This window comes from Phyllobates terribilis, unplaced genomic scaffold, assembly GCF_046119375.1.
Source record: "Phyllobates terribilis strain yellow unplaced genomic scaffold, ASM4611937v1 Scaffold_2__4_contigs__length_985480577, whole genome shotgun sequence".
NCBI classification, from domain to species: Eukaryota; Metazoa; Chordata; class Amphibia; order Anura; family Dendrobatidae; genus Phyllobates; species Phyllobates terribilis.
Genome location: NW_027362762.1, coordinates 863,930,093 through 863,953,652, shown reverse-complemented (window position 1 = coordinate 863,953,652; position 23,560 = coordinate 863,930,093). Strand labels below are relative to the sequence as shown.

General features: G+C 39.2%; 1 protein-coding gene across 2 annotated transcripts in view; it reads left to right on the top strand.

The window, feature by feature from the left end:
* LOC141253028 (uncharacterized) overlaps nucleotides 1-23,310 on the top strand; it is a 102,276-nt gene extending 78,966 nt beyond the window's left edge. Inside the window, exons 9-19 of one of the 2 annotated variants that reach the window (XM_073670788.1) lie at nucleotides 4,371-4,510; nucleotides 4,911-5,061; nucleotides 5,993-6,068; nucleotides 6,314-6,403; nucleotides 7,381-7,471; nucleotides 12,086-12,178; nucleotides 15,697-15,725; nucleotides 18,056-18,147; nucleotides 18,239-18,325; nucleotides 20,237-20,331; nucleotides 22,166-23,310. In XM_073670788.1, coding sequence (XP_073526889.1) covers nucleotides 4,371-4,510; nucleotides 4,911-5,061; nucleotides 5,993-6,068; nucleotides 6,314-6,403; nucleotides 7,381-7,471; nucleotides 12,086-12,178; nucleotides 15,697-15,725; nucleotides 18,056-18,147; nucleotides 18,239-18,325; nucleotides 20,237-20,331; nucleotides 22,166-22,336 — 1,115 coding nt within the window. In that variant the 3' untranslated portion in view covers nucleotides 22,337-23,310. Of the gene's footprint in view, nucleotides 1-4,370; nucleotides 4,511-4,907; nucleotides 5,062-5,992; nucleotides 6,069-6,313; nucleotides 6,404-7,380; nucleotides 7,472-12,085; nucleotides 12,179-15,696; nucleotides 15,726-18,055; nucleotides 18,148-18,238; nucleotides 18,326-20,236; nucleotides 20,332-22,165 lie in introns of both variants that reach the window. The other variant, XM_073670787.1, reaches the window with a different exon arrangement.
* The last annotated feature ends 250 nt before the right edge of the window (nucleotides 23,311-23,560 follow it).

The window sequence follows — 23,560 nt, the reverse complement described above, 5'->3', positions numbered from 1 at the left end:
ATGTGTTAAAGGGGCCCACTGAGACTCTTTCACCCAGGGCCCACAAAAACCTGGAGCCGGCCCTGACCTAAACACATCTTGGTGTCCTTCATAAATTTGAGACCCCAGTGTAACCCGACCAATTATTGAAACCAAAAAACTAAAGCATAAACCATAATAAACCTTGAGCAGCATTAGCGATGAGAATATGTGATTGATAGCAGCTTTATTTAATAACCTTTATATTGTACCTATTTATACTCGTATTCCAAAGGTGTCTGGAGCATTTTCTCATGGCTACTGCTGTGATTTTTAATGCCTTTTGTACATATCTGTGTGTTTTGGTAACTCATATCTTGTTTTACATTGATGACCTTCTTATTAGTTTAAAAGCTACCACTAGCATGTTGTTCAGATATACAAGGGGTGAAATAAGTATTGAACACACGGCCAATTTTCTAGTATATATATTTCTAAAGGTGCTATTGACATGAAATTGTCACCAGATGTCGGTAACAACCCATCCAATCCACACAGGTAAAGAAAGCAAACCATAAATGTCCATACTGTAAGTTATGTGTAATAATGTGAAATGACCCAGGGAAATAGTATTGAACACATTAAGAAAGAGAGGTGCAAAAAGCCATGGAAAGCCATGACACCAGCTGAAATCTATCAGTAATTAGAAAGCAATACTGCCACTTAGTGAAAAATAATATAAGCTGGTTCAACTGATGGCCTATAAAAAGGTGCCTCGTTACTAAGTTGCCACACAAGAAACATCTCATGATGGGTAAAACCAGTGAGATGTCTCAAGACCTTCACAACCTTATTGTTGTAAAACATACTGATAGCATTGGTTACAGAAGAATTTCTAAACTACTGAAGATTCCAGTGAGCACTGTTGGGGCCATAATCTGGAAGTGGAAAAAACATCAATTCACCATAAACCAGCCATGGTCAGGTGCTCCCCGTGAGATTTCAGACAGAGGGGTAAAAAGAATTATCAGAAGAGTTGTCCAAGAGGCAAGGACCACCTATGGAGAGCTACAGAAAGCCATGTAATCAGCAGGTACAATTGTTTCAAAGAAAACAATAAGTAATGCACTCAAATACAATTGGCCTGTATGCACGCTCACCACGCAAGACTCCATTACAGAACAAAACGCATGTTCAAGCACTTTTAAAGTTTGCTGAACAACAGTTAGACAAGCCTGTGAAATACTGGGAGAATATAGTCTGGTCAGATGAGACCAAAATTAAACTCTTTGGATGCCATAATACACACCATGTTTGGGGGCCAAAAGGCATTGCATATCACCCCAAAAACACCATACCAACAGTGAAGTTTGGAGGTGGGAACATGATGGTGTTTTAGTTTAACATTCATATCCCCTTAAAAATTCACTTTTATTTATATATCCAATTAAAAAGAAAATTGCCCAACATCAAAAATGTGTCACTGAAGGATGTAGTGGTATTAGGTATACATCCAATAGATATATAATCAATACATTAGATTCATATGTCCCATCACTGTTTACCAATACCCCTGATATAGGGCTATGAGACATCCCAATTATACACCAACTATGATATTACTCTATTGACATCCCAACAATATTTCCACCTCTTTAAAGGGGTTGTCCGGTCTAAATTAATAGGGCTCCAGTCACTCTGTGTGACTGTAGACTTCTGAATTCCTCCGAGTACGCACTGTGCGCTGCAAGGATTTGCAGGTTTCTCCAGGCCAAAGCCCGTCTAGTGGGCGCAGCCTCACTCTATACATTTGTATTCAGCGAGCCTGTGCCCACTAGACAGTCTCTGGCCGGGAGTATGCATAATGCATACGTACAGAAACCGGCGAATCCCCGCAGCACACAGTGCGTGCGCTGGGAGGATTCAGAAGTCTGTAGTCATACAGAGTGACTGCAGATTTATCAATTTAGATCGGACAACCCCTTTTGAGGCTAGTAGGTATGTACACTATGTCATGTGGGCAGTAATATAGTTGCATATAAAGAGGAGAAAAACAAGGAGTTGTCAAATAGATTTATCACCTCTTCCTGACAACCTTCAGATAGCCCTTCCTGACCACAGGAGTTGGCACCCTAACATTAGTTTGCAAATGGCACCCTCACTCACATGTCATCTGTCCCTAGTTAACCCTAAAATGCCTTATTAAATATCCAACCGATGTAGGGAAAAGGTCAACTAGGCGATGAGGTGGTCGAAAGCTGCTGGGAGAGTAATATGACAGTAGAGTAATATGATGATTATTAGACCATAAAAGCTAAGCAAGACAGAGTAACAAACAATAGGTAAACTAATATACAACGATAGAGTCGCAGGAAGGTCACGCACTCCAAATGTACTACTGATGAAGAATCACCATGAAATGCTGACCATCAACAAATACAATCCTAAAACAAACATCATAATGGCATGTGCCATGATACTCATCAATCCACATGTCAATAATAAATCTCAAACTAGATATGGCATGTGCCAAGGTACTTATCAATCTACATGATAGTCAGAAAATCTCAACGCGTTTCTCCTCTAGATGATGACTCCTCAGGAGTTCTAGGGCTAAAGGATCTCAATGCGTTTCCCTTTTGGGTGATGGTTCCTCAGGAGATTTATGTCTAAAGGATCCATAAGTATGTCCTGCTGATAATGTGCAATTAGAATGGCCCCCTTACAATTATAATGCCCCCAAATTTTGGCCCTTATTATAATACTGCTAAAGTCCGTCAAGCTGGACCTCAAATAGAGAGGACATTATAGAGAAACACTATCCACTGGTGTCAACGTCATTTTTACGGTGATGCCCAGTATTTAATTTTTGCTACTGTATATTTATTCTGATCATAGAAATAATTCTGTGCACATACACTTTATGCTCGATTCATCATTGCATTTTCGTCATAACAAAAAAAAGAGCATTTTTTATTTTGCGCAAAATTCATGAAGCATGTGCACCATTTTGGTTGAATTTGGAGCAAAAAATGGCAACAAATACCACAAGACAAAAAATAAAAGTGACTTTAAAAAAATCGCAAATTATGAAACGAGGCCTTTGCGTGAATGTTACAGAAAAAAATATTAGGTTGTCACCTTATGCTCCGTATTTATGCACAAAACTCAAAAATCAATGACAAATTACCAGTATATTTGCTTGATGATGCCATCATTAAATTATCATTGCATTAGTGCAGCCGAGGTCCTGTCTGACTTTCATTAGAACCTGATTTCCATGGTAAATGAAGGAAAAAAAAAAACAAGACAAAATGTCATTGATGTCTATGACTTCAGCGACGTCATACTCAGAATACTAAAAATAGCTATAGGACACTTTATCTCAAAGAAAGTCACCCTGCAGATGATACAGCACAAACATGGTAAGCAAAGAGGTGGTGAGAATGTTATTTGAAGAAAAAAATTAAGCAAAAAAAATTAAAGATGAACTTTATGTACATTGAAGGGTCATTGCAATCTCTGACTTTCATGGTTGAGACGTGAATAACAGCTTCTAGGTTTGCCCACTAAAGCCGAGGTTGCAAAAATAGCTGCGCTATGCTGTTTTTGGAACTCCCAATGAAATAAATGGGAGTTAAATAAACAGCTTAGAAAACTGATCTACGCTGATGGTGTAAGTCCCGAATTTCCAAAACTATAATTAATTTGTATGGGAGTTACACAAACAGTGTAATGCAGATGCACTCGGAAGTTTACCTAACTCTGCCTCTAGTGGTGAAACCTAGAAGTAATTATTATTCATTGACCATGAAATGCAGAGATGGGAATAACCCTGGTGCGACCACCACCAGGCCTGTGCAGAAGGAAGGCCCGCCAACCCCAGCTCCTATTTCAATTGGATGTGTATTACTGGAAGGGGCCCAGGATGGTGGATATAATATCAGGAAGAAGCCAGAATGGGGGACATTATTACTGGAAGGCGCCCAGGATGGAGAACATTATACCAGGAAGGCGCCCAGGATAGGGAACATTATACCAGGACGGGGCCCAGGAGGGAGGACATTACTACTGGAAGGGGCCCAGTATAGGGAACTTTACACAGTACCAGGAAAGGGTTCAGGGTGGGGACATTATTACTGGAAAGGGTGTAGGATGGGGGACATTATTACAGGATAGGGCCAGGATGAGGAACTTTAGTACATGGGGAGCAAACAAGTATGTCTTTATAGGATCTATGTAGAACACTATAACGGCCTATACATCTGACCAACGTGCAGGTTAGGCCTCAGGTCCAATTTTTGAAACCCATCAGACTCTAGTTAGCCATTACCCTTAAGGTTTGGACAACTGAAATGTATTTTAAACATGGCTGCAGCAATATTGAGCATTTTTGTCATTACTTATTACAGGTTATCTGAATATGAATACATTACTCTACGTGTGGGATCAGTATATCCTGGGACTCGATGAGCCAGAGTTCAATTGTCTACCAGCTTATGGGTTGGCATTCCTAATATTACTCCAAAGACATCTTAATGGCTCAACTGCAGTAAGTATTGAATAATGTTCATATCAAAGGTTACACGAAAAAGAATAACAGAGGGCTATATTAATTGCAATATTTAGCCATATATAGCCAAAGGAACATTTATTTTAATGATTCCAAATAAAATATTATTAGATTTTGTAATAGAGAAAATTAATCTTTTAATGGAGAGACTCCTTTAAGCAATCCTATGACCACAGGCCATAATGGGAAGCAATGCTACCACCTACCTATATCATCCAGTTGTGTACATGGCAAATCTTTGTGTGTCACAGGGGCGTCAAATGTTTTTTTGGACCCAGGATACTATTTAAAAAAAATTGATAAACCCCCATCACATTTTTTTTCCTTGTGAAGGATATTGAATGATAATTGTAATGCTGTGTTTCTCTTCCTTTAGCAGAGTGACATACAAGCAGCACTAAAGACAGAAGGGACGTCTCTATCTGTGCAGGAATTTCAGACTATAATAAACCGGCATTTTTATCAAGACCTCTTCATTTCATTGCACAAGGGTGGCAGCGATCAGTTTCCAGTTCATGATCCGACACAAGGTTAGAGGCAGATGTCCTGGATAAATCTGATATACATTAATATAATGTGTAATGTAAGCTACAGAAGCACAAACTTTTACATTTAAACGACCAAGTAATAGGTGTTTCCATCGGGTGATTTTCCTTTTTTTTTTTTTTTCATACCACTTATTCCCAGAGCCATAACTTTTTTATTTTTCCATCAATGTTCCTTGCAGGACAAGTTGTACTTTTGATTGACACCTTTTATTTTATGATCCGATGCACTGGAAAGTGGGACAAAAAATTCCAAGTGTGTTAAAATCACAAAAAAAAGTGCAATTTCACAATTTTGGGTGGGGGAGTTTATTTGCCATGTTCACTATATGGTAAAACTGACCTGGCAATACGATTCTGCAGGTCAGCAAGCTGATGAAGATACCAAACATGTATAGTTTTGTTTTAGTTAAGTGGTAAAAAAAAATCCAGAAATTCTTAAAAAAAAAAAACCTTTTCTTGTGTCTCCATTTTCCGAAGCACTTAACACTTTCAATTTTTGGAATGTGGGGCTGTATAATGAATTATTTTTTGCGCCTTGAGCTGATGTTTATTAGCGTTTATTATGATATTATAAGAGCTTTCCCTCTCCTGCATTCATTGGGAAAGCGCGTGGTGGATGCTGGGCTATGACGTATGGTGAAACACCACCCACAGCCCATCAATCAGGGGGGAGCACGTCACTGGGTCACGCCCGGCTGTAGCCTGAACTTGACGTGACATCAGCGGATGTCAGAGCCGGCTGCAGCCGGGGCTCACGTGATGCCTGTGAGCAGCCAGTGATAGCGCCGCTCACAGGCAAGATTGACAATGCAAGGTACTTACAAAAAATCTTATTTCTACCATTTACATCGATGGGGGCATGCTCTATAGTAGTAGACAACGTCTTTAATGTTATTGTACTTGTATTTTTAAGCAACACCACATTGGAGCTATGTTACCAAAGTGACAACATATCCAAGAACTAGGCCACAAGATAGAAGAGAAGCAAGGTAAGATTTAATAATCTAATACAATCTTATCAGTAAGATTACATTTTTCCATTAGAATGAAACTAGTTTAAAAAAAAAAGTCAAAAAGACAGTTAGCTAAAAATAAATAAATGTCTGAGCTGTGTTATCAGGAGCCATCGATATTTCAGGCAAAGGACAAGGAGAATACACAATAAGTCATACTATTAGTCACATAAATGTCAGTGTTGTTGACTCAATGTCTCTCATTATTTGTGTAATTGCAGAGAAGAACGGGAAATGTTAAAAAGACAGATGGCTGAAAACCAACAAAGAGAAGAACAAAACAGAATTCAGCAAGAAGAGGAACAAAAAAGGTGAAAAATGTTTTATACATAAATATCCATAAGGTGTACACTACACAAACTTTAATTTCAATAAAACTAGTTATAAACATATTTTATCAGGAAAAACTAAAAATGTGATAAAAAAAAATAATAAGTTGGACTGTAAGCCACCATGCAATGTTTTCAAACCACACTTTCCCTTGGGACTCATTTAGAAGTTCCAGAGGTGAGATTCATAACTAAGTGTCCAAAATGGGAATACCCCTTTGAAAGCTCATGCACATGGTCATATTACGGATGAGTATTGTATGGTGTAAATAATCTACTATGGGGCACTACTATACCACCCTGTGCCTCTGACTTCAAACAAAGGCATATAGAGGTTTATTTCTCACTGATTCTGTTACTTAGTAGAAGAGTTATAAAAAAAATAAGCAATCCCGTTGTGCCACTGTACACAGCAGTGTCATGTTCATGGACTCTTAGGCCCAATTCACAAAAAAATGTATAGCAGAAAATTGATGCAAAACACGTTGAACAGTGCAAAATTTTGGGTTGTGCAAAAATTTTCCACCATTGGCATTTGAATGTAGTTTAAAGTAGCTCCGCCAAAATGAGCAGAACTGGAGAGGAGCCAAGGCGGAAAGGGGCATCGCTATCCCTGCCCATCAAATTCAACAAAAGAGCCAGCATTTCTTACACTAGAAACGCTGGTCCAGTTTCTGTCTGGAGAAGCATTTCTGGGGAGAGGAACGGAGACGCACTTCACTGAGAAGATGTGCCAAATGCATTAACTGGCATGTGCCTCCTAATGTATTTTGCACATCATACCCCAGCGAGCCATTCATTAAGACTGCGCATCACCAGTCTCAATGAATCAGCCCCATAGTGTTCTCGTTGCATAAACACTGACAAAAGTAGAATATACTTTTTGATATTGATACTATAAGAGCAAGTGACCGTATATAAAACATACATGAGCTAATTGCAGAATATGTGTAATGTAGGCAGCACGAAGAAAGGCTCAATCAAATTCTGGCAGAAACTAGAAGAAAATATAAAGAGGATAAAGCAGCTCTGGAAGATCAGCTTAAACAGGTCTGATCACGTTTTATATTTTTTTTTCTGAATTGTATGTGTTATGAATATTATCTGATCTTTAATTTAATATGTAATATGTATTAGTCTGATAATTGCAAGATTAGTATTTTTTTTATAAAAATTGCGATATAAAAAAAACATTGCTAAAATAAAAAATACATGTAACACAAAGAATTGATTTAACCCCTTTCTAGCCCAAGGCGTACTAATAAGCATCTGCGCCCTGGGCCTTATGGGCCTGATAAGTATTAGTACGCCTCGGAGATTTCGCCTGCACACAGGCTGTGCGGGCGCGATCACCGCCGGGTGTCAGCTGATTGTCACAGCTGACACCCGATGCTATGTGCAGGGAGCGGTCCCGCACCGCTCCCGGCACATTAACCCCCGAAATGCTGTGATCGAAATCGATCGCAGCATTGCGGGAGCAATGGGGGAGGTAAGCGCCCATACTTACCTCCTCTCCGGGGTCCCGCGACATCTGAGTCCGGTCCCGGATGTTGTCATGGTGACCCGATGTTATCACGACAACATCCGGGTCACCAGGAGGCAAGAAGCTACTTTCTTCACGCGCAGTGCGCAACCAAAGTAACTTCCCTGTGCAGCTTTGACAGGCTGTATAGCACAGGGATGGTGCTGCAGTGTAAAAGTAAGAAAAATGTCAGAAAGTGAAAAAAAAAACTGTAAAAATATTTAAAAAAGAATGAAAAAAATAATCCAAAAAAAATGAAAACATATTGTACCCATAAATAAATAATCTTATGAAAAAAAAAATAAAACAATAAAAGTACACATATTTGGTACCGCCGTGTCCGGAACGATCTGACCTATAAAACTGTCACACTAGTTAACCCCTTTAGTGAACACGGTAAAAAAAAAGAAGCAAAAAACGATGCTTTAGCATCATACCGCCAAACAAAAAATGGAATAAAATGCCATCAAAAAGATGAATGTAAATCAAAATGGTACTGCTGAAAACATTATCTTGTACTGCTAAAAACAAGCCACCATACAGCTCCAACGGCCGAAAAATTAAAAAAGTTATAGCTCTCAGAATAAAACGATGCAAAAACAATTCTCTTTTTCTATAAAATTGTTTTTATTGTGTAAAAGCGCCAAAACTTAAAAAATATATAAATGTGGTACCTCTGTAAACGTGCTGACCCGAAGAATAAAGCGGCATAAAAAAAAACCAAAAAAACAATTCCTGAATTGTTGGTTTTTGTTTATTCTGCCTCCCAAAAATCGCAATATAAAGCTATCAAAAAATGTCACGTGCCTGAAAATGATACCAATAAAAAACTCAACGTGTCCCACAAAAAAAACAAGCCATCACATGACTCTGTCGGCTGAAATATGGAAAAATTATAGCTCTCAAAATATGGTGATGCAAAAACTAGTCTTTGCAAAATAAAAAAAATTTTTAATGTGTGACAGCTGTCAATCATAAAAACCCGATATGAATCTGGTATCGCTGTAATTGTACCGACCCGAAGAATAAAGTCATCTAATCACTTATACCGCACTAGGAACGGCGTAAAAATAAACGCTAGGGTTAGGGTTGTGCTAGGGTTATGGTTGGGCAAGGGTTGTTCTAGGGTTGGGGGTTGTACTAGGGTTGGGGTTGTATTAGGGTTGGGGTTAGGGTTGTGTTGGGGTTGTGATTTTTTCAGAAGTAAAGAAAAAAAATGACGACGATATGGCGACTAGTGTTGAGCGCAAGTGCTCGCTACTTGAGTATGCATTGGGTGCGCACCGAGTATAGCGGGTGCTCGAGTGACATGCTCTAGTCTCCGCCCCATATATTTTGCAGCTGTTATACAGCCTAAAAAAAACTTGTGGGGATTGCCTGCCATGCACGAGCGATCCCCGCATGTTTTTTTTGTGTGTCTAATAACCGTGAAACATGCGGGCGGGGACTCGAGCATGTCACTTGAGCACCCGCGATACTTGGTGCATACCCGAGTACCCGATGCAAACTCAAGTAGCGAGCACTTGCGCTCAAGCCTAATGACAACTTATTCAATATGATGACCCAATGTTATCAAATTCTGTGTCGTACCTCTGGGTTCAAAATGTTCACTATACCCCTTGATAAAATCCTTGAGGGGTGTAGTTTCCAAAATGGATTCACTTGTGGGGAATTCCACTGTTTAGGCACATCAGGGGTTCTCCAAAAGTCAAATGGTGCTCCTTCCCTTCCGAACCCTGCCGTGCGCCCAAACAGTGATTTTCCCCCACATATGGGGTATCTGCTTACTCTGTAGAAATTGCACAACAAATGGTATGGTGCAATTTCTCCTGTTACTCTTATGAAAATGCAAAAGTGGAGGCTGAAAAACATTTTTGATGGAAAAATGTGAAAATTTTATTTTTACGGCTCAATGTTATAAACGCCTGTGAAGCACCTGGGGATTCAGGGTGCTCACCACACATCTAGATAAGTTCCCTGAGGGGTCTAGTTTCCAAAATGGGGTCACTTGTGGGGGGGTTTCCACTGTTTAGGCACATCAGGGGCTCCCCAAACGCAACATGGCGTCCGCTAAATATTTAAGCAAATTTTACATTCAAAAAGTCTAATGGCGCTCCGTCCCTTCTGAACCCTGCCGTGTGCCCAAACAGTGGTTTTCCCCCACATATGGGGTATCAGCGTGCTCAGGAGGAATTGCACAACAAATTGTGACATTTATTTTGTAATGATACCCTTGCAAAAATAAAAAAATTGGGGTCTAAAGTAACATTTTTTGTGAAAAAAAATAAATGGTCATTTTTTCCTTCCACATTCCAAAAATTCCTGTGAAGCACCTGAAGGGTTAATAAACTTCTTGAATGTGGTTTTGAGCATCTTGAGGGGTGCAGTTTTTAGAAGGTGTCACTTTTAGGTATTTTCTGTCATAAAGGCCCCTCAAAGTCACTTCAAATGTGATGTGGTCCCTAAAATAATGGTTTTGTAAATTTTGTTGTAAAAATGAGAAATCGCTGGTCAATTTTTAACCCTTATAGCTCCCTAACAAAAAAAAATTTGGTTCCAAAATTGTGCTGATGTAAAGTAGAAATGTGGGAAATGTTATTTATTAACTCTTTTATGTAACATATCTCTCTGATTTAAGGGCATGGAAATTCAAAGTTTGAAACTTGTGAAATTTTCCAAATTTTGGCAACATTTCTGTTTTTTTTCACAAATAAACGCAAATGATATCGAATAAATTTTACCACTATCATGAAGTACAATATATCACGAAAAAACATCTCAGAATCAGGGGGATCTGTTGAAGCGTTCCCGAGTTATTACCTCATAAAGTGACAGTGGTCAGATTTGTAAAAATTGGCCTGGTCATTAACGTGCAAACCACCCTCGGGGGGTAAAGGGGTTAAACAATAGGTCATTTTCTGATGATGGGTTCCCTTTACAAGAGCTCAGGTACCCACAGGTCTTCCATGTATTCCCATATCATGACTCTATTAGTAATGCTTCAAGAGAGGAATACCTTCATTTTCCAGCACGCCTTTAGCTAAAATCTAAGAAAAACAGAGGTACAATATGAACCCAAAAATTTTTTTGAGCAGCGTATTACCTTACTGTTCTTTAATATAGATCTCTATCTGCAGCTACTTGACTTGGGCTGCCAAAAATCACGGACAACCAACTTTTTTAAAGGGGCTTTCCCACGAACAAAGTTAATTTTAAAGTTGATTTTAATCAATAGATCTTGGAATAATAATAATAATCTCCACAATTGGATGTGTTTAAAAAAAAATTTCCTGTTCTGAGATAATCTTATAAATGTGCCCCTGCTGTGTACTGTGTAATGGCTGTGTCTGACCGTGCAGGAACATGGTCTGATCATACCACAGCTCCTGGGCAGGGGAGGAAGCAAAAGAGTATACAGACATTACAGCACAGGATCACAGCTGATTCTTTTTTTGAGGTAAAACATTTCCCTGTCTGTTTTTAAAAATGTTTTTACTTCAAAGAAAGAATTATTTGTGATGCCATGCTGTCCTGTCAATATACTCTTTGGCTTCTCTCCCCTGCCCAGGAGCTGTGGTATGATCAGACCTTGTTCCTGTACGGTCAGACACAGCCATTACACAGTACACAGCAGGGGCACATTTATAAGATTATCTCAGCACAGGAACATTTTATGTAAACACATCAAATTGTGGAATTTATTATTATTCCAAGATCTAGTGCATAAAATGAACTTTTGTTTGTGGGAAAACCCCTTTAAGGACAAATTATAAAACCGTAATAAATCATTGAGATTATAAATTATACATGTTTATAGGCCATACATCACACAAAGTGTAAGCTGCATTCACTGTGAACTGAAAAAGGTGATAAATACAATAATAAAAAACCTGAACAAGTCTCTCCAACTTCAAAAAAATCACAAACATCACATTTTTGTTATGGATGGGAAAAACTGCCCTATTTTTTATGGACTATCCAGGAATTTCTGAACGGTTGGCAGCCCTGTACACGATAATGGTGGCACCTAATGTGTGTGTAATTGGTAAAAGAATGCTAATTCTAATATAGGCTATCGTACCATAAATGAAGAACATAAATTGATTATTGTTTTACTTTTTCATGGTTACACTTCAAATCAGGAGCAACAGCGCAGCTACGAAGTGGAGAAAAGGGCGACACAGCAAATAAATGAGCTGCAAGGACAGATCAGGAGGCTATTGAAGCAAAGAAAGGTAAAGATCGATATTTATCTCATTGTTTACTTTCCACTTCTCTAAACTAAATGAAAGAGTTAGAAGATAAAGTTTTTCTTTTTTTACTTTACTTTCTTTTTTTTACTGCTGTCACCAAGATATAGACAATGAGCCACATCTAACTGCAACCTCAGTTAGGCTACTGCCCAATTTATACACAGGGGCAATGCTACATTATACTATCCTACAAATATTCCTATATAACAGACGGTGTCTAGTTTCAAGCAATGTGGCACAGTCCTGTCTATATATTTTTGTTACCAAGTTATGGTTCCGATTCATCAAAGTGATTACGCCAGAAGTCAGTCATAATTCACTTTGAAAAGTCACAAATTTTTGATGCAACACAAGGAGTAGTTGCACAATAATTTAGCTATTTTGGATGGTTTTAGGTCAATTTTACCCTGCTTTGCCAAAGTGGGGCAGGGCAGGGGCACAACGCTACACCTCTTCTAATCCATGACGAGCTGTGGCGTACCTTGTCCAAATGTTAGTGGAGTAAGATTTCTGGCATAAGTAGGATCCGCGCTTTACAAAAAGATTGACTCAGTTCCAAGATTTGTTTAGTAACGAAACCATAATGGTTCCCAAAATACAAACACGTCATTTGCATTGGGTAATTCAGAAAACACTTTGAGGCAACCTGAATGGTACATTGAGGGCGACCAGCACCGAGGGCCAGACAAGCATTTTGCACCACTACCCCATCAACCCCTGAATCCTTTCCACCAATTTCTATTGTAATTTGAGGAAAATACTGATGTAATTATAGTTTGTGCTTAGAACTAGTTTTTTTCTGTTTTTTGCTGAAATGTAAATATAAAAAGTTAATCGTTTCTTTTAATGTAACAGTATTATTACTCTAGCCCTATCCCTAACTCCATTCACAGGGATTCACAATTCCATGTTTCGCAGTAAGAATTGAAGCAGCCGCAGATCTCCCCACCTGAACCTGACAGCTCCATAGGCATATATGAGGCATGTGGCGGTCCAAGCATCGTAGTACAGACTTGGACCACAAAACACGGATGTAGTCTAGCCCTAAGCCTAAACCAAACTCTAGCTCTAAGCTTAAAGTTAATTAAGGTTACAAAAAGTATAAAATTATAAAAGCAGCTCTTAGTAATGAATGAAGAAAGAATTGAATCATGTGTTCTGCACTGCACTTGATTCAATACTGTCTTCATCCACTAGCCGCTCATCTTCTGTCATTTTGGTCGCTGCTTATGCAGAGTTCAGCAGTCGAGAAGAATTTGTCATCGGCCTTTGCTCTACATAGTCAGTGACCGAAATGACAGAGCTCGCTTCATTAAAGTGACCTTTGTCATTTTGAGCGCTGCCTACATAGAGCTCAGCGGCCAATGACAAACTCATCTTGCCTGTTATGCTCTGCATAAGCAGCTACAGGTGGGCACTTAAGGAACTGCTCCAAGAAGAATCAGCAGGTACCGATCCCTTCAGTTCGGGAGGCGTGGTGTAGGGTTGAAATTTTGAGCCTCCATAGATATCGGCACCCTAACCAACCCCCTTCCTGGTTCCCCCACCTCCACCCTGATGCTACGCCATTGGAAAACCTCAATACTTATGAGAATGTGTGCCGCCCCTGCCAGGCAGCTGCTGTCACTGGTGCTGGTGCACGGCAGTCTGAGTACTGGTTTGGTCCAACCGGGGAAGCGCTACAGTCTGTGTCAATTCTGAGGATTAATAATAAAATAATAAAAAGATTGTGATGCCAGTTGGGATTTTTGGCCTGGTGTGGCGAGGTACTGAGGCCCCTGGGAGTTAGGTGGTGATGAGCAGTGCCAGATGATTAACCCTTCCCAACCAGGGCTGGCTCCCAGGGGCGTTGGAGCAGGAATGTCGCAGCAGGGAATAATCAGCTTGAGACAGAGTACTAACCATTTTGTACCTTTTACTGGAGTTCTGCAAACAGTTCCAGAAGCTTCCATACCATTCACATGGTTTTGGTCAGACCTGCATGGTGAGGGTTCAGATTTTCTGTTGTGAGGTTGTGTAGCCTTCCTGCTGCTAATTTACCTCTGGTAGATGATTCCTTGGATCCCCAGGGGTCCAAGGTGTACAGTTACTCTATCTGTGATCCCTTCCAGCAAGCAGGCAGCTTGAACCCTGTGGAAAACACCTACTTTCTCCTGTAGTAGTGTTCCTGATTCTAAGCACTACTGAGCCCCTAGGAAAAAGCACTCTTCTGCCAGTCATAAAGACTGAGCAGTCTTTCAGTTTAGCATGGACCCTGGAAGTCTCTGTGCTCTCAGGACTGAGACCCGGCCGTGTTCAGCTTGTCCTTGCAGAGGGAGCAAGCTTCTCTCCCTTGCACCAGGACCCTCCATGATGCTACATCTCCCTCAAAACTACAACTTTCACTACTGAAGCACCTCCTCCCCTCTCTGAGGGATCATGCACAACTTCCTGGTTTAGGCAAAAGTGCACAGTCTTTCAGTAAGGGATTGGGTAACAATGTGTGGATGCAATGAAAAAATACATATGAATTATATTACACATGCAGGCATGTTGTGGCGCTATAAACACGGGCGCCACAAATCTCTCATAATAAATTGAAAAAATTGTCCCAATTCAGTAAGCACATATTTCTCCATTTATATGGCCCAGTTACCCCTCCAACCACTGATTAAATGTAGTGGTAACGCGCAGTCCCTGGTGATAGAGGAGAGCATGGAGACCACCACAAGACACTGCAGAAAAATGTCAGGGGATCAATAGATGAGCACAGATTTTTTTGGGTTTTTAATCCATGCTGAGTCCAGCTTTACAGGAAAAAAGGGGATTGGCAACAATTTTTAAGTGACCCTCCAGCACAGATATCACTATATATATCACTAATGCATATACACCTAGTGCCCTGCTTTTGATCACTACTGCTGCCTTTTTCAGGTATTGTGGCCTTCTCTGGTCCAAAATAGCCGATGCAGTCACATAGGGGCGCCGTGAAATGTCTGAACCATGCCTTGTACCACCACTGCCTCAGGATGGACCAGCACTGATTACATCAGCAATGTATTATTCTCTATTGCTGATAGCAGTAGACGTTGGGCGGCATGGGAAATGCAGGGAGCCGTGGGGCAGACTGTAGCAGACATTTTGAACCCAGAGAAAACAGCCCTAGCATTTGGGAAAGGCAGCAGAGATCAAAAACAAGACACCATCTATTGTTAGCATGCATTACTTATCTATAAGAACATTTTGTAACTGTGCTGGAGGTTTACTTTAAACCAAAGCCAAATTGAAGAATGAATGCTGATTTCCTAATATGATGTTATATGAAGAACACATTCCTTTACCTATGAGAACAAATTTAACAGTTTTTTTAAATTCACTGCAGACCTGCCGATGGAATACAAAGTGGTGTTAATTAATGATGAAATTGGTGTTAATTGAGTTTTAACAAAAAGTTTGGACTTCTTCTTTTCATATAAAGTTATATGAGGTAAAGTAAGGTAAAATATTTTTTTGTATTTTAGGCATCTCTTGGTGGCAATTCAGTAGAGAGGTAATGATAAATGCAGCCTGTCATTTCAAACCCTGTCTATAATTTGTTTTCCTTAGTATAGTTTATCACAGTCCAGTAAGCGGCAATGAAAAGGAGAAGCAGAGTGTATATAACGTATCTGCTATAAAAATTGTAAATTGCAAAAAAGAAAAGCATTTTCTGCTCAACAGTAAAAGTAAAACATACCTAAATATAAAATAATAAGTAATGTTGATACATTTCTACTATTCCCGTTTTCACATTTAAAAGAGTTGTCCACTCTAAGACAACCCCTTCTCACTAGCTCCAAAAGGCAAAATATAAAGCCTAATAACGTGGTCGTGTAGCATTGTATAGCAGAAGACCACGCTGACAGAATAGTGAAGGCTGCCCCCTATCAGTGGCCAGAGCTATTTGGAAGGGGTTAAACTAGAGGACAACCCCTTTAAAAGATAATTACCAAAATCACTTGTGGTCCGACCACTGGGGGTTGCTGCGATCCCAAGATAAAGCCTCTGGAACCACTTTGCTTGGCTTTATCCAACAATCCCATTGACAATAAGTAGAACAGTGGTCAAGCTTGTGGACCGCCACTCCATTCGAGACGGGGTTCTGCAGATCTCAGAATCACAGGTGATCCTATCAATCGAATCCATAGCTATAAGCTCTCCTATAAATAGGATATAACTTAATTATTTGGGGATACCTCCTGATGAAGAAATGGAGCAGAGGGTTTGATAACTTTTTTTTCATTGAGTGATTAGCACGTACCTTCTAAAAAGCATGTGTGTAAAACCAAGTTTGTAATAAAAAAAATTCTCTATACATTTATTAACTTTATTCACTTGTAGGCAGCAAACACTATCAATATCTATATAGGGTTAAGAAGGAAGAGACGAGAAAAAGAGAGTAGGAGGAGATCAGAGAGAGTGTTTGAGAGAGAGTGGGTGAGAAAGAGAAAGGGAGGAGAAGAGAAAGAAAAATCTCTCTTCCTCCTCATCTGGCGGCAGCTAACCTCTGCACTAGCCAAAAGTATTGGGTGATTTAATTGCAACCGCCTCATTCTTATCTTCTCTGACATAATGTGTTCCGAGACAGTAGAGAAGTCCTCATACACATTAGATGGCTAGCGGATCCCCAATTAAACCCAACATCTTATAGTAGCTTCTGCTCTTAATTTTATGGTTTAAATACTACAGCCATTAGATTGCCAGCAGATTTTACCAAATTTAGTTGGATCTGCCTATGCTCTGTGAATAAACATCTTGGCCACAATTTAAAAAAACGGTGATGAGGCATGGTCTAGTCAGACGCTTCTGATTGATGAAGTGGTGTAAGCGTCTTTAAGAACCAGAAGCATCTGACAAGTGATGTGCACCTCCTGCATGGAGATAAAGTTCTAGATAAGGAACGCCACAGCTTGTCATAAGTTAAACAAGCTGTGGCATTACGCACTGGTGTGTCCCCATCCTGTCACACAGCTTCACCCATTTTGGCAAAACCTGGAAAAACTGGTGGAAAATTGACAAAAGTTGCAAAATTTTGGCACATCTCCAAGCTGCATCAAAATTTTGCAATTTTCAAAGTAATTTACGCCAAAATGTTGGAAAAATTGCTTTGATTAATTTACAATGGAAGACTTAAGATTTTCGTTTGGATTAGATATTGAGCTTGAGTCATATGTTGGGGTAATTGTATGAACAATCCAGAGAGTAACATGACAGACTAAAGCCCCCCGATAGACTGTAGATATTTATTGGCCAATTGGTGGTTCAGCCAGCAGCTATTTATCCTGACTCCTCCATACACAGGAGCGCTCACTCTCCTGAGCACTCCTGTGTTCTCTATTTGAGATCTGCTGTCATACTCCTCTGGCAGAAGCTTATCTAACCGAGATCAAAAGCATCTGCAGTCCAAATCCCTATCTCCCCAACACCATCTGCCAGAAGAGAGTAAAGAGGCCCCTTATACATAAGACTGTCAACAGAGTATGTGTATGGGGGCCTTAAAGTGACAGTAACATTAAAACAGAACCTTTCACCAGTTTGAGCATGTCAAACTGGCCACATTATGGAAGAGTGACTTCCTAACTAATATGTAGTTTTTATTTTTTATTTTTTTATTTCCGTGGCAGAAATATAAGCATGTAAAGTTTAGATTATAATTTATGTTACCAGAAATTTGTCCCTGGGGGAAAGTACTTCTTCCCCTGTATGAGGTTAACCAATAATAAGAAGGCAACAACATACAGGAGAAAAAATAATGACCAAATACTGATAGTGGGGCCATGGCCTTACACAGTATAATGTATTGTGAATAAATAACATATAACCAATGTTTTAATATTGCAGTCTTATGGCGCCACCTCCCTCCATTAATTCACCAACCCCCACCCAGATCAGTACAACCGATAGCAGCTCATCAACTGCCGAAAGGCAGTCTGGTCAGTAATTGTTACCCTTATTAAATACATTAATGCTTATGAAAACTTTCATCAAACATTTCTTTATTTCTTTGTTATCTTGCATCCCCAGATAACTTTGTTAAGGAAGTAAATGGAAAGACGACCAATGTTGTTATACTCGACCTGTTACAGAAGATGATGAAGTCTGCAGATACACGTAGGATTTTATGTTTCTATAATAACAAGAGAGTTGTGGAGTTTATTAATATGACATTAGACACATAATCCAAACTAAAAATGGAAATTCTGCTATTAAACTCTTAAAAGAACAATAAAATGCACAAAAAATGTATCAAATTTCCAATTTAACTTTTATTAAAAATCATCGACGTTCTCAAGAACAGAGGTTTTTTTTATTTTATAGAGTACAGCTTGTGGCCTAGGTTACCGACCACCTCTGCAATGTCAGAGTGCCCAGTTCCTTGGTAAAGAGCGCATAGTGATAACAGGATCTATGCTTTACAGCCTCTTCTCACCACTCTGAAGCTTGTCAATCACTGGATCTGTCCGGCCTCAGTGGCCCGGTGCTTATCCCATTCCGCGGAAGCTTCTGATAGCGGCCTAGAAGAGTGCTCAGCTCCTTTTTGCCATGCTGCTGGTCCAAACTGTCAATCTTCAGGAGCACATAAGTGTATCACACAAAGTACTTACACCCAGTTTTCCCCCTAACACTTGTATTTCTAAGCATATACTGTTTTAAGGATATTATGCAATTTTTATCCAACTTTTTGTGAGTTGCTAAAGGAGGACATAGCTTGGTTCGTCTATTTAGATCTTAAGAAAAAGTCTTTGCAGCTGGCAACCTTGAGCAAAACTATACGAGATATGAAAAAAAAGTTTGCAACAGTGCCACACTGTGGAAATGTGACATATAGCAGAAACATCTTGCATTAGGCATTTCTTGAATGTTCACAAGCTTTTTATCTTTTTTTTTTTCACATGACTTTTAGTGCATATTCCACTCTAAACTCCAAGAGAAAAAAGCCCACAAACCACCTTCCATTGTTTTAAGTAGAAGATTTGTTTTGCCATGTTTCCAACATGTCACTTATGTAAGTGGTTTCTGTGCTGCATGTACCCAGAAACCACAGCAAGCAGACCTGTAGGCAAAACCTAAGATAAAAACATAGTAAGCAAATACCCTGCAGTAAATAAATAGCAGTAGTGCATGAAAATAATATAGGGTGCTTAGTTAACATAATTTTGATTAAAAAAAAAACGTAAAAGCCATCCCACCATGCCAAGATGGCCCTATTTGGGATGGTCCTAACCTCTAGTATTAAAACCTTACCATATGTCAAGTGACGTAATGTGAATAAGGGCTGAGAAGGACTGAGACCCAGTTAATGGACCCCCATCCATGGGAACTATATGAATGTAATGTTAAGCTCGAAGAAAAGGGAGGTCACACCTTTATTTGCACATTGCGCAAAAAAATGAAACAAAAACCTAAAGAAATTAACTAGGATATAAGTTGGTGTGCATGCCGCCTGTAAGCACATGTTCACACTGGCCACTAAACAGACAAAACCCAAGATAAAAACATAATAAGCAAATACCCTGGAGAAAATAAATAAAGAGCAATTGTGTATGAAAATAATATAGGGTGCTTAGTTAAGATAATTCTAATAAAAAAAATGTAAAAGCAATCCCACCACATCAAGGTGACCCTATTCGGGATGGTCCAAACCTCTAGTTTTAAAACCTTACCATAGGCAATGTCTGAATCAAAAAGCTATTGAAACAGCTTGTATCTTTGTATGGTGTGAATCAGTAATTGGCTGCATGGCAGTGCACAATGCAAATCTGCAGCAGAAATCTGAAGGTCAGATGCAGATTCTCTCATTGATGTTCTTTCAAATCAGCTTCTTATTTTCAGCATGATATATCAGGTGTGTGAACATGCCCTAACTTTTTATGATGTGATAAATCAAATAAGTTTATTCGTCAGAAGTCTAGAATCTGCAATAATGTTGAAATGTACGATAATGGTGTTGCACGGCAGTTTGGTTGCTCAAAGACTGATGCTTCTCTTTCACTGCAGACTTCTTTTTTTCTTACTTTATAGTTATTAACGGTCAGACACTTGCAGAACGGGATATTTTAAATAGTATTACAAGAATACATCTCAAACATTATAGTGAAGATGTAAGAAACGCAGAGGTAAGTAACTTTTGTACCTGCGTCATTATTTCCTGCTTTGTATGTTATTTGGCTGAGCAGATTAAAATCAGCAATAAAACTGTTTAAACAATTCAAAGGGGTGGTCCGAAACTAATAATGATTTTAATCCTATATGTCTATCTATTGTAATAATCTAATCTCTTTTCCAATATAATTTAACTAAAATTCCCTGCCATTCCTCCTCTGCTCTAACTGGTTTATTTTTTTACCTACTTCCGTTTTGATGACATTTTGTTTGAGAGTCCACAATGCATGCTGGAATACTCAAACAAGACATCATCAGGGGGCATGGGCTGCAGTCACTGCCATAGCCTCTGTCCCCACCCTGAAACGAAGCATCATCAATGACGCCCATTTCAGGGACTGGACTAGTACCTGCTCTACTGACCAAGCGTCGGTTATCAATTCCGACGTATGCTCAGTACAAGCTCCCTTGTCACTGTGCAATATTCTTTTAAATACACAATGACAGTGCGCTCCCTAGTTGTCTCAAATTATAATTGATGACCCGGGAACAAAGCGCACTTTGCTGGTGACACTGTTGGGGATTTATTCAAAATTGAAGGCATACTGAACCAGCATGGCTACCACAGCATCTTGCAGCGGCATGCTATACCATCTGGTTTGCATTTAGTTGGACCATCATTTATTTTTCAACGGGACAATGACCCCAAACACACCTCCAGGCTGTGTAAGGGCTATTTAACCAAGAAGGAGAGTGATGGGGTGCTACGCCAGATGACCTGGCCTCCACAGTCACCAGACCTGAACCCAATCGAGATGGTTTGGGGTGAGCTGGACCGCAGAGTGAAGGCAAAAGGGCCAACAAGTGCTAAGCATCTCTGGGAACTCCTTCAAGATTGTTGGAAGACCATTTCCGGTGACTACCTCTTGAAGCTCATCAAGAGAATGCCAAGAGTCTGCAAAGCAGTCATCAAAGCAAAATGTGGCTACTTTGAAGAACCTAGAATATAAGACATATTTTCAGTTGTTTCACACTTTTTTGTTAAGTATATAATTCTACATGTGTTAATTCATAGTTTTGATGCCTTCAGTGTGAATGCACAATTTTCATAGTCATGAAAATACAGAAAAATCTTTAAATGAGAAGGTGTGTCCAAACTTTTGGTCTGTACTGTATATGTATACTATAGTATGTGTTATGAATATTATGTATTATATTTATTATATTTATTAATATACATATACAGCACTCAGAGTGCAGTTCCATATGTGTAATGGAGTCACAAAAATCTGCACCTGTACATTTATTCAATTTTGTTAGGCAGTACTGGAAAATTGCAAATGAGCAAGGGACTCTGATTTTCCAGAGTGAAAATCCCAAAAATGGAAGACCCTACTTATCAGATAATTATGGCATATACTGTCATATCAGAATACCCCTTTAAGTTGTAATGCGAGCTTAGGGAGTGGTTCGATTTTACAGTGTTGTACACCCCTGGACTGAAGGTTGGAAGAGCAGTGAAGGCACTGAGCAATCAACAACTATCCGAAAAATCCTTTGTTCCAAGAGTGCTGGACATGGGTATAACATCTAATATATATGCTACAGATAAAATTTAGACAGCTGTCGAATGAGTTCTTACTTTTTGGATGTACTCTTTGGGTTAGACTGAAAAAAATGAATCCCGCTTTAGGGTGGACAATACATGGTATAAAATACTATTCTATTTCTGTCTTCATTAAGCATCAACAGAAATAAAAAGGACAATGATAAAAATACAGGTAAATCAGAAGTAAATTAAATGTAATCTATTGTATGAATGTCACTGACTAAACTTTCATGTTTTAGATTGAAATATTTGGTCGTGAGCTGGAGTTAAATGAATTAAACAACATAAAAGAACCCAAGAAAACATCAATATCTAAGAGGTTATCAGAAGCAACAAAGAGTCGTTCAGAAGCACGCTATATGGCTACAAGGGAAACAAGTGCACAAAACACACCTCATAATGTAACTTAGAATTGATGCACAAAATGTATTTCCCGTACCCCTGTGGTCTGTTTTATTTTTGAGCTTTTATGCTTTCTTCCCCTTTCTACTTCGGAAGGGCCTTTACATTTTTATTTGTACATTGACATTTACATATGAGGGCTTGTTTTTAAGGATGCATTGTAGTCTTCTGTCAAGAGAACATCATTGGTACCCTGCGATTGTGTATGGGTGGTGATAGTGACAGAAGAGAACCCTCCATCAATACTCATTTAAATACCTTTGTCATGATTTACCATGGCAACTAAAGTGTTAAACTACAGCAATCAGAAATAGCCCTGATCACTGAAGCTAGAGGCAGGGCAAGTACGGCAGTATAACACAGCTGACATCTGACAAATATGTAGGAGGTAGTGATGAGCAAGTATGTTCGGTTAACCCTTTCGGCGAGTATGCTCGGGCAAGTACCGAGTATCTTCAGCAAACAAGCATTCCTCACATGTATTAAAGCTGTCAAACAATCGCAAAACATGCACACGGGAGTGATTCAAACATATCACCGAGCACGCTGAAGATACTCGGTACTAGCCCGAGCATACTCGCTGAAAGGGTTAACCGAACATACTTGCTCATCACTAGTAGGAGGCTCAGCTTCTTTGCCCGCTTCATACAGCGGCACCCGACATGTGATGCATATGTACATCATATGTTTGGAATGGGTTAATAAAAGCATCAAAAAAGGTAATAAACATGCAATATACATATATTACTCTCATATTTATAGCAAATTGCAATGAACACTAAAGTTGGCATATTATTTTAAGCATATCTGTAATTTATGCACATTAAGAATAAAATTATTTCTGGCCATTATATGACGCTATCGTACTTTTTTCATCAGATTGCCCCTCTGCATGATCCACTTCTAATTTCCTTTTTTGCCAGAGCTAATGGGCAAAGACTAGCTGCTGTGATGCCTTCCATACACTGTACAGATACAGGATGAGCAGTGTAGCTGTGAATCTAGCTTTAGAGGTAGAAAAACAATTACAGGAAAGCTGTAACATGGTCTCTGTGTTTACCTCTTCCACTCTGTTTCTTAATCTCCCCCTACCTACCCATAGTTTTTTTATGTTTTATTACTTTAAAATAAAAAATTAAAACTTTAAAAATCCTTAACCTCTATCATTTCACCATTAATGAAACTATATGAGAGTTTGTTCTTTACAACATAAGCTGTCATTTTTGGTGATG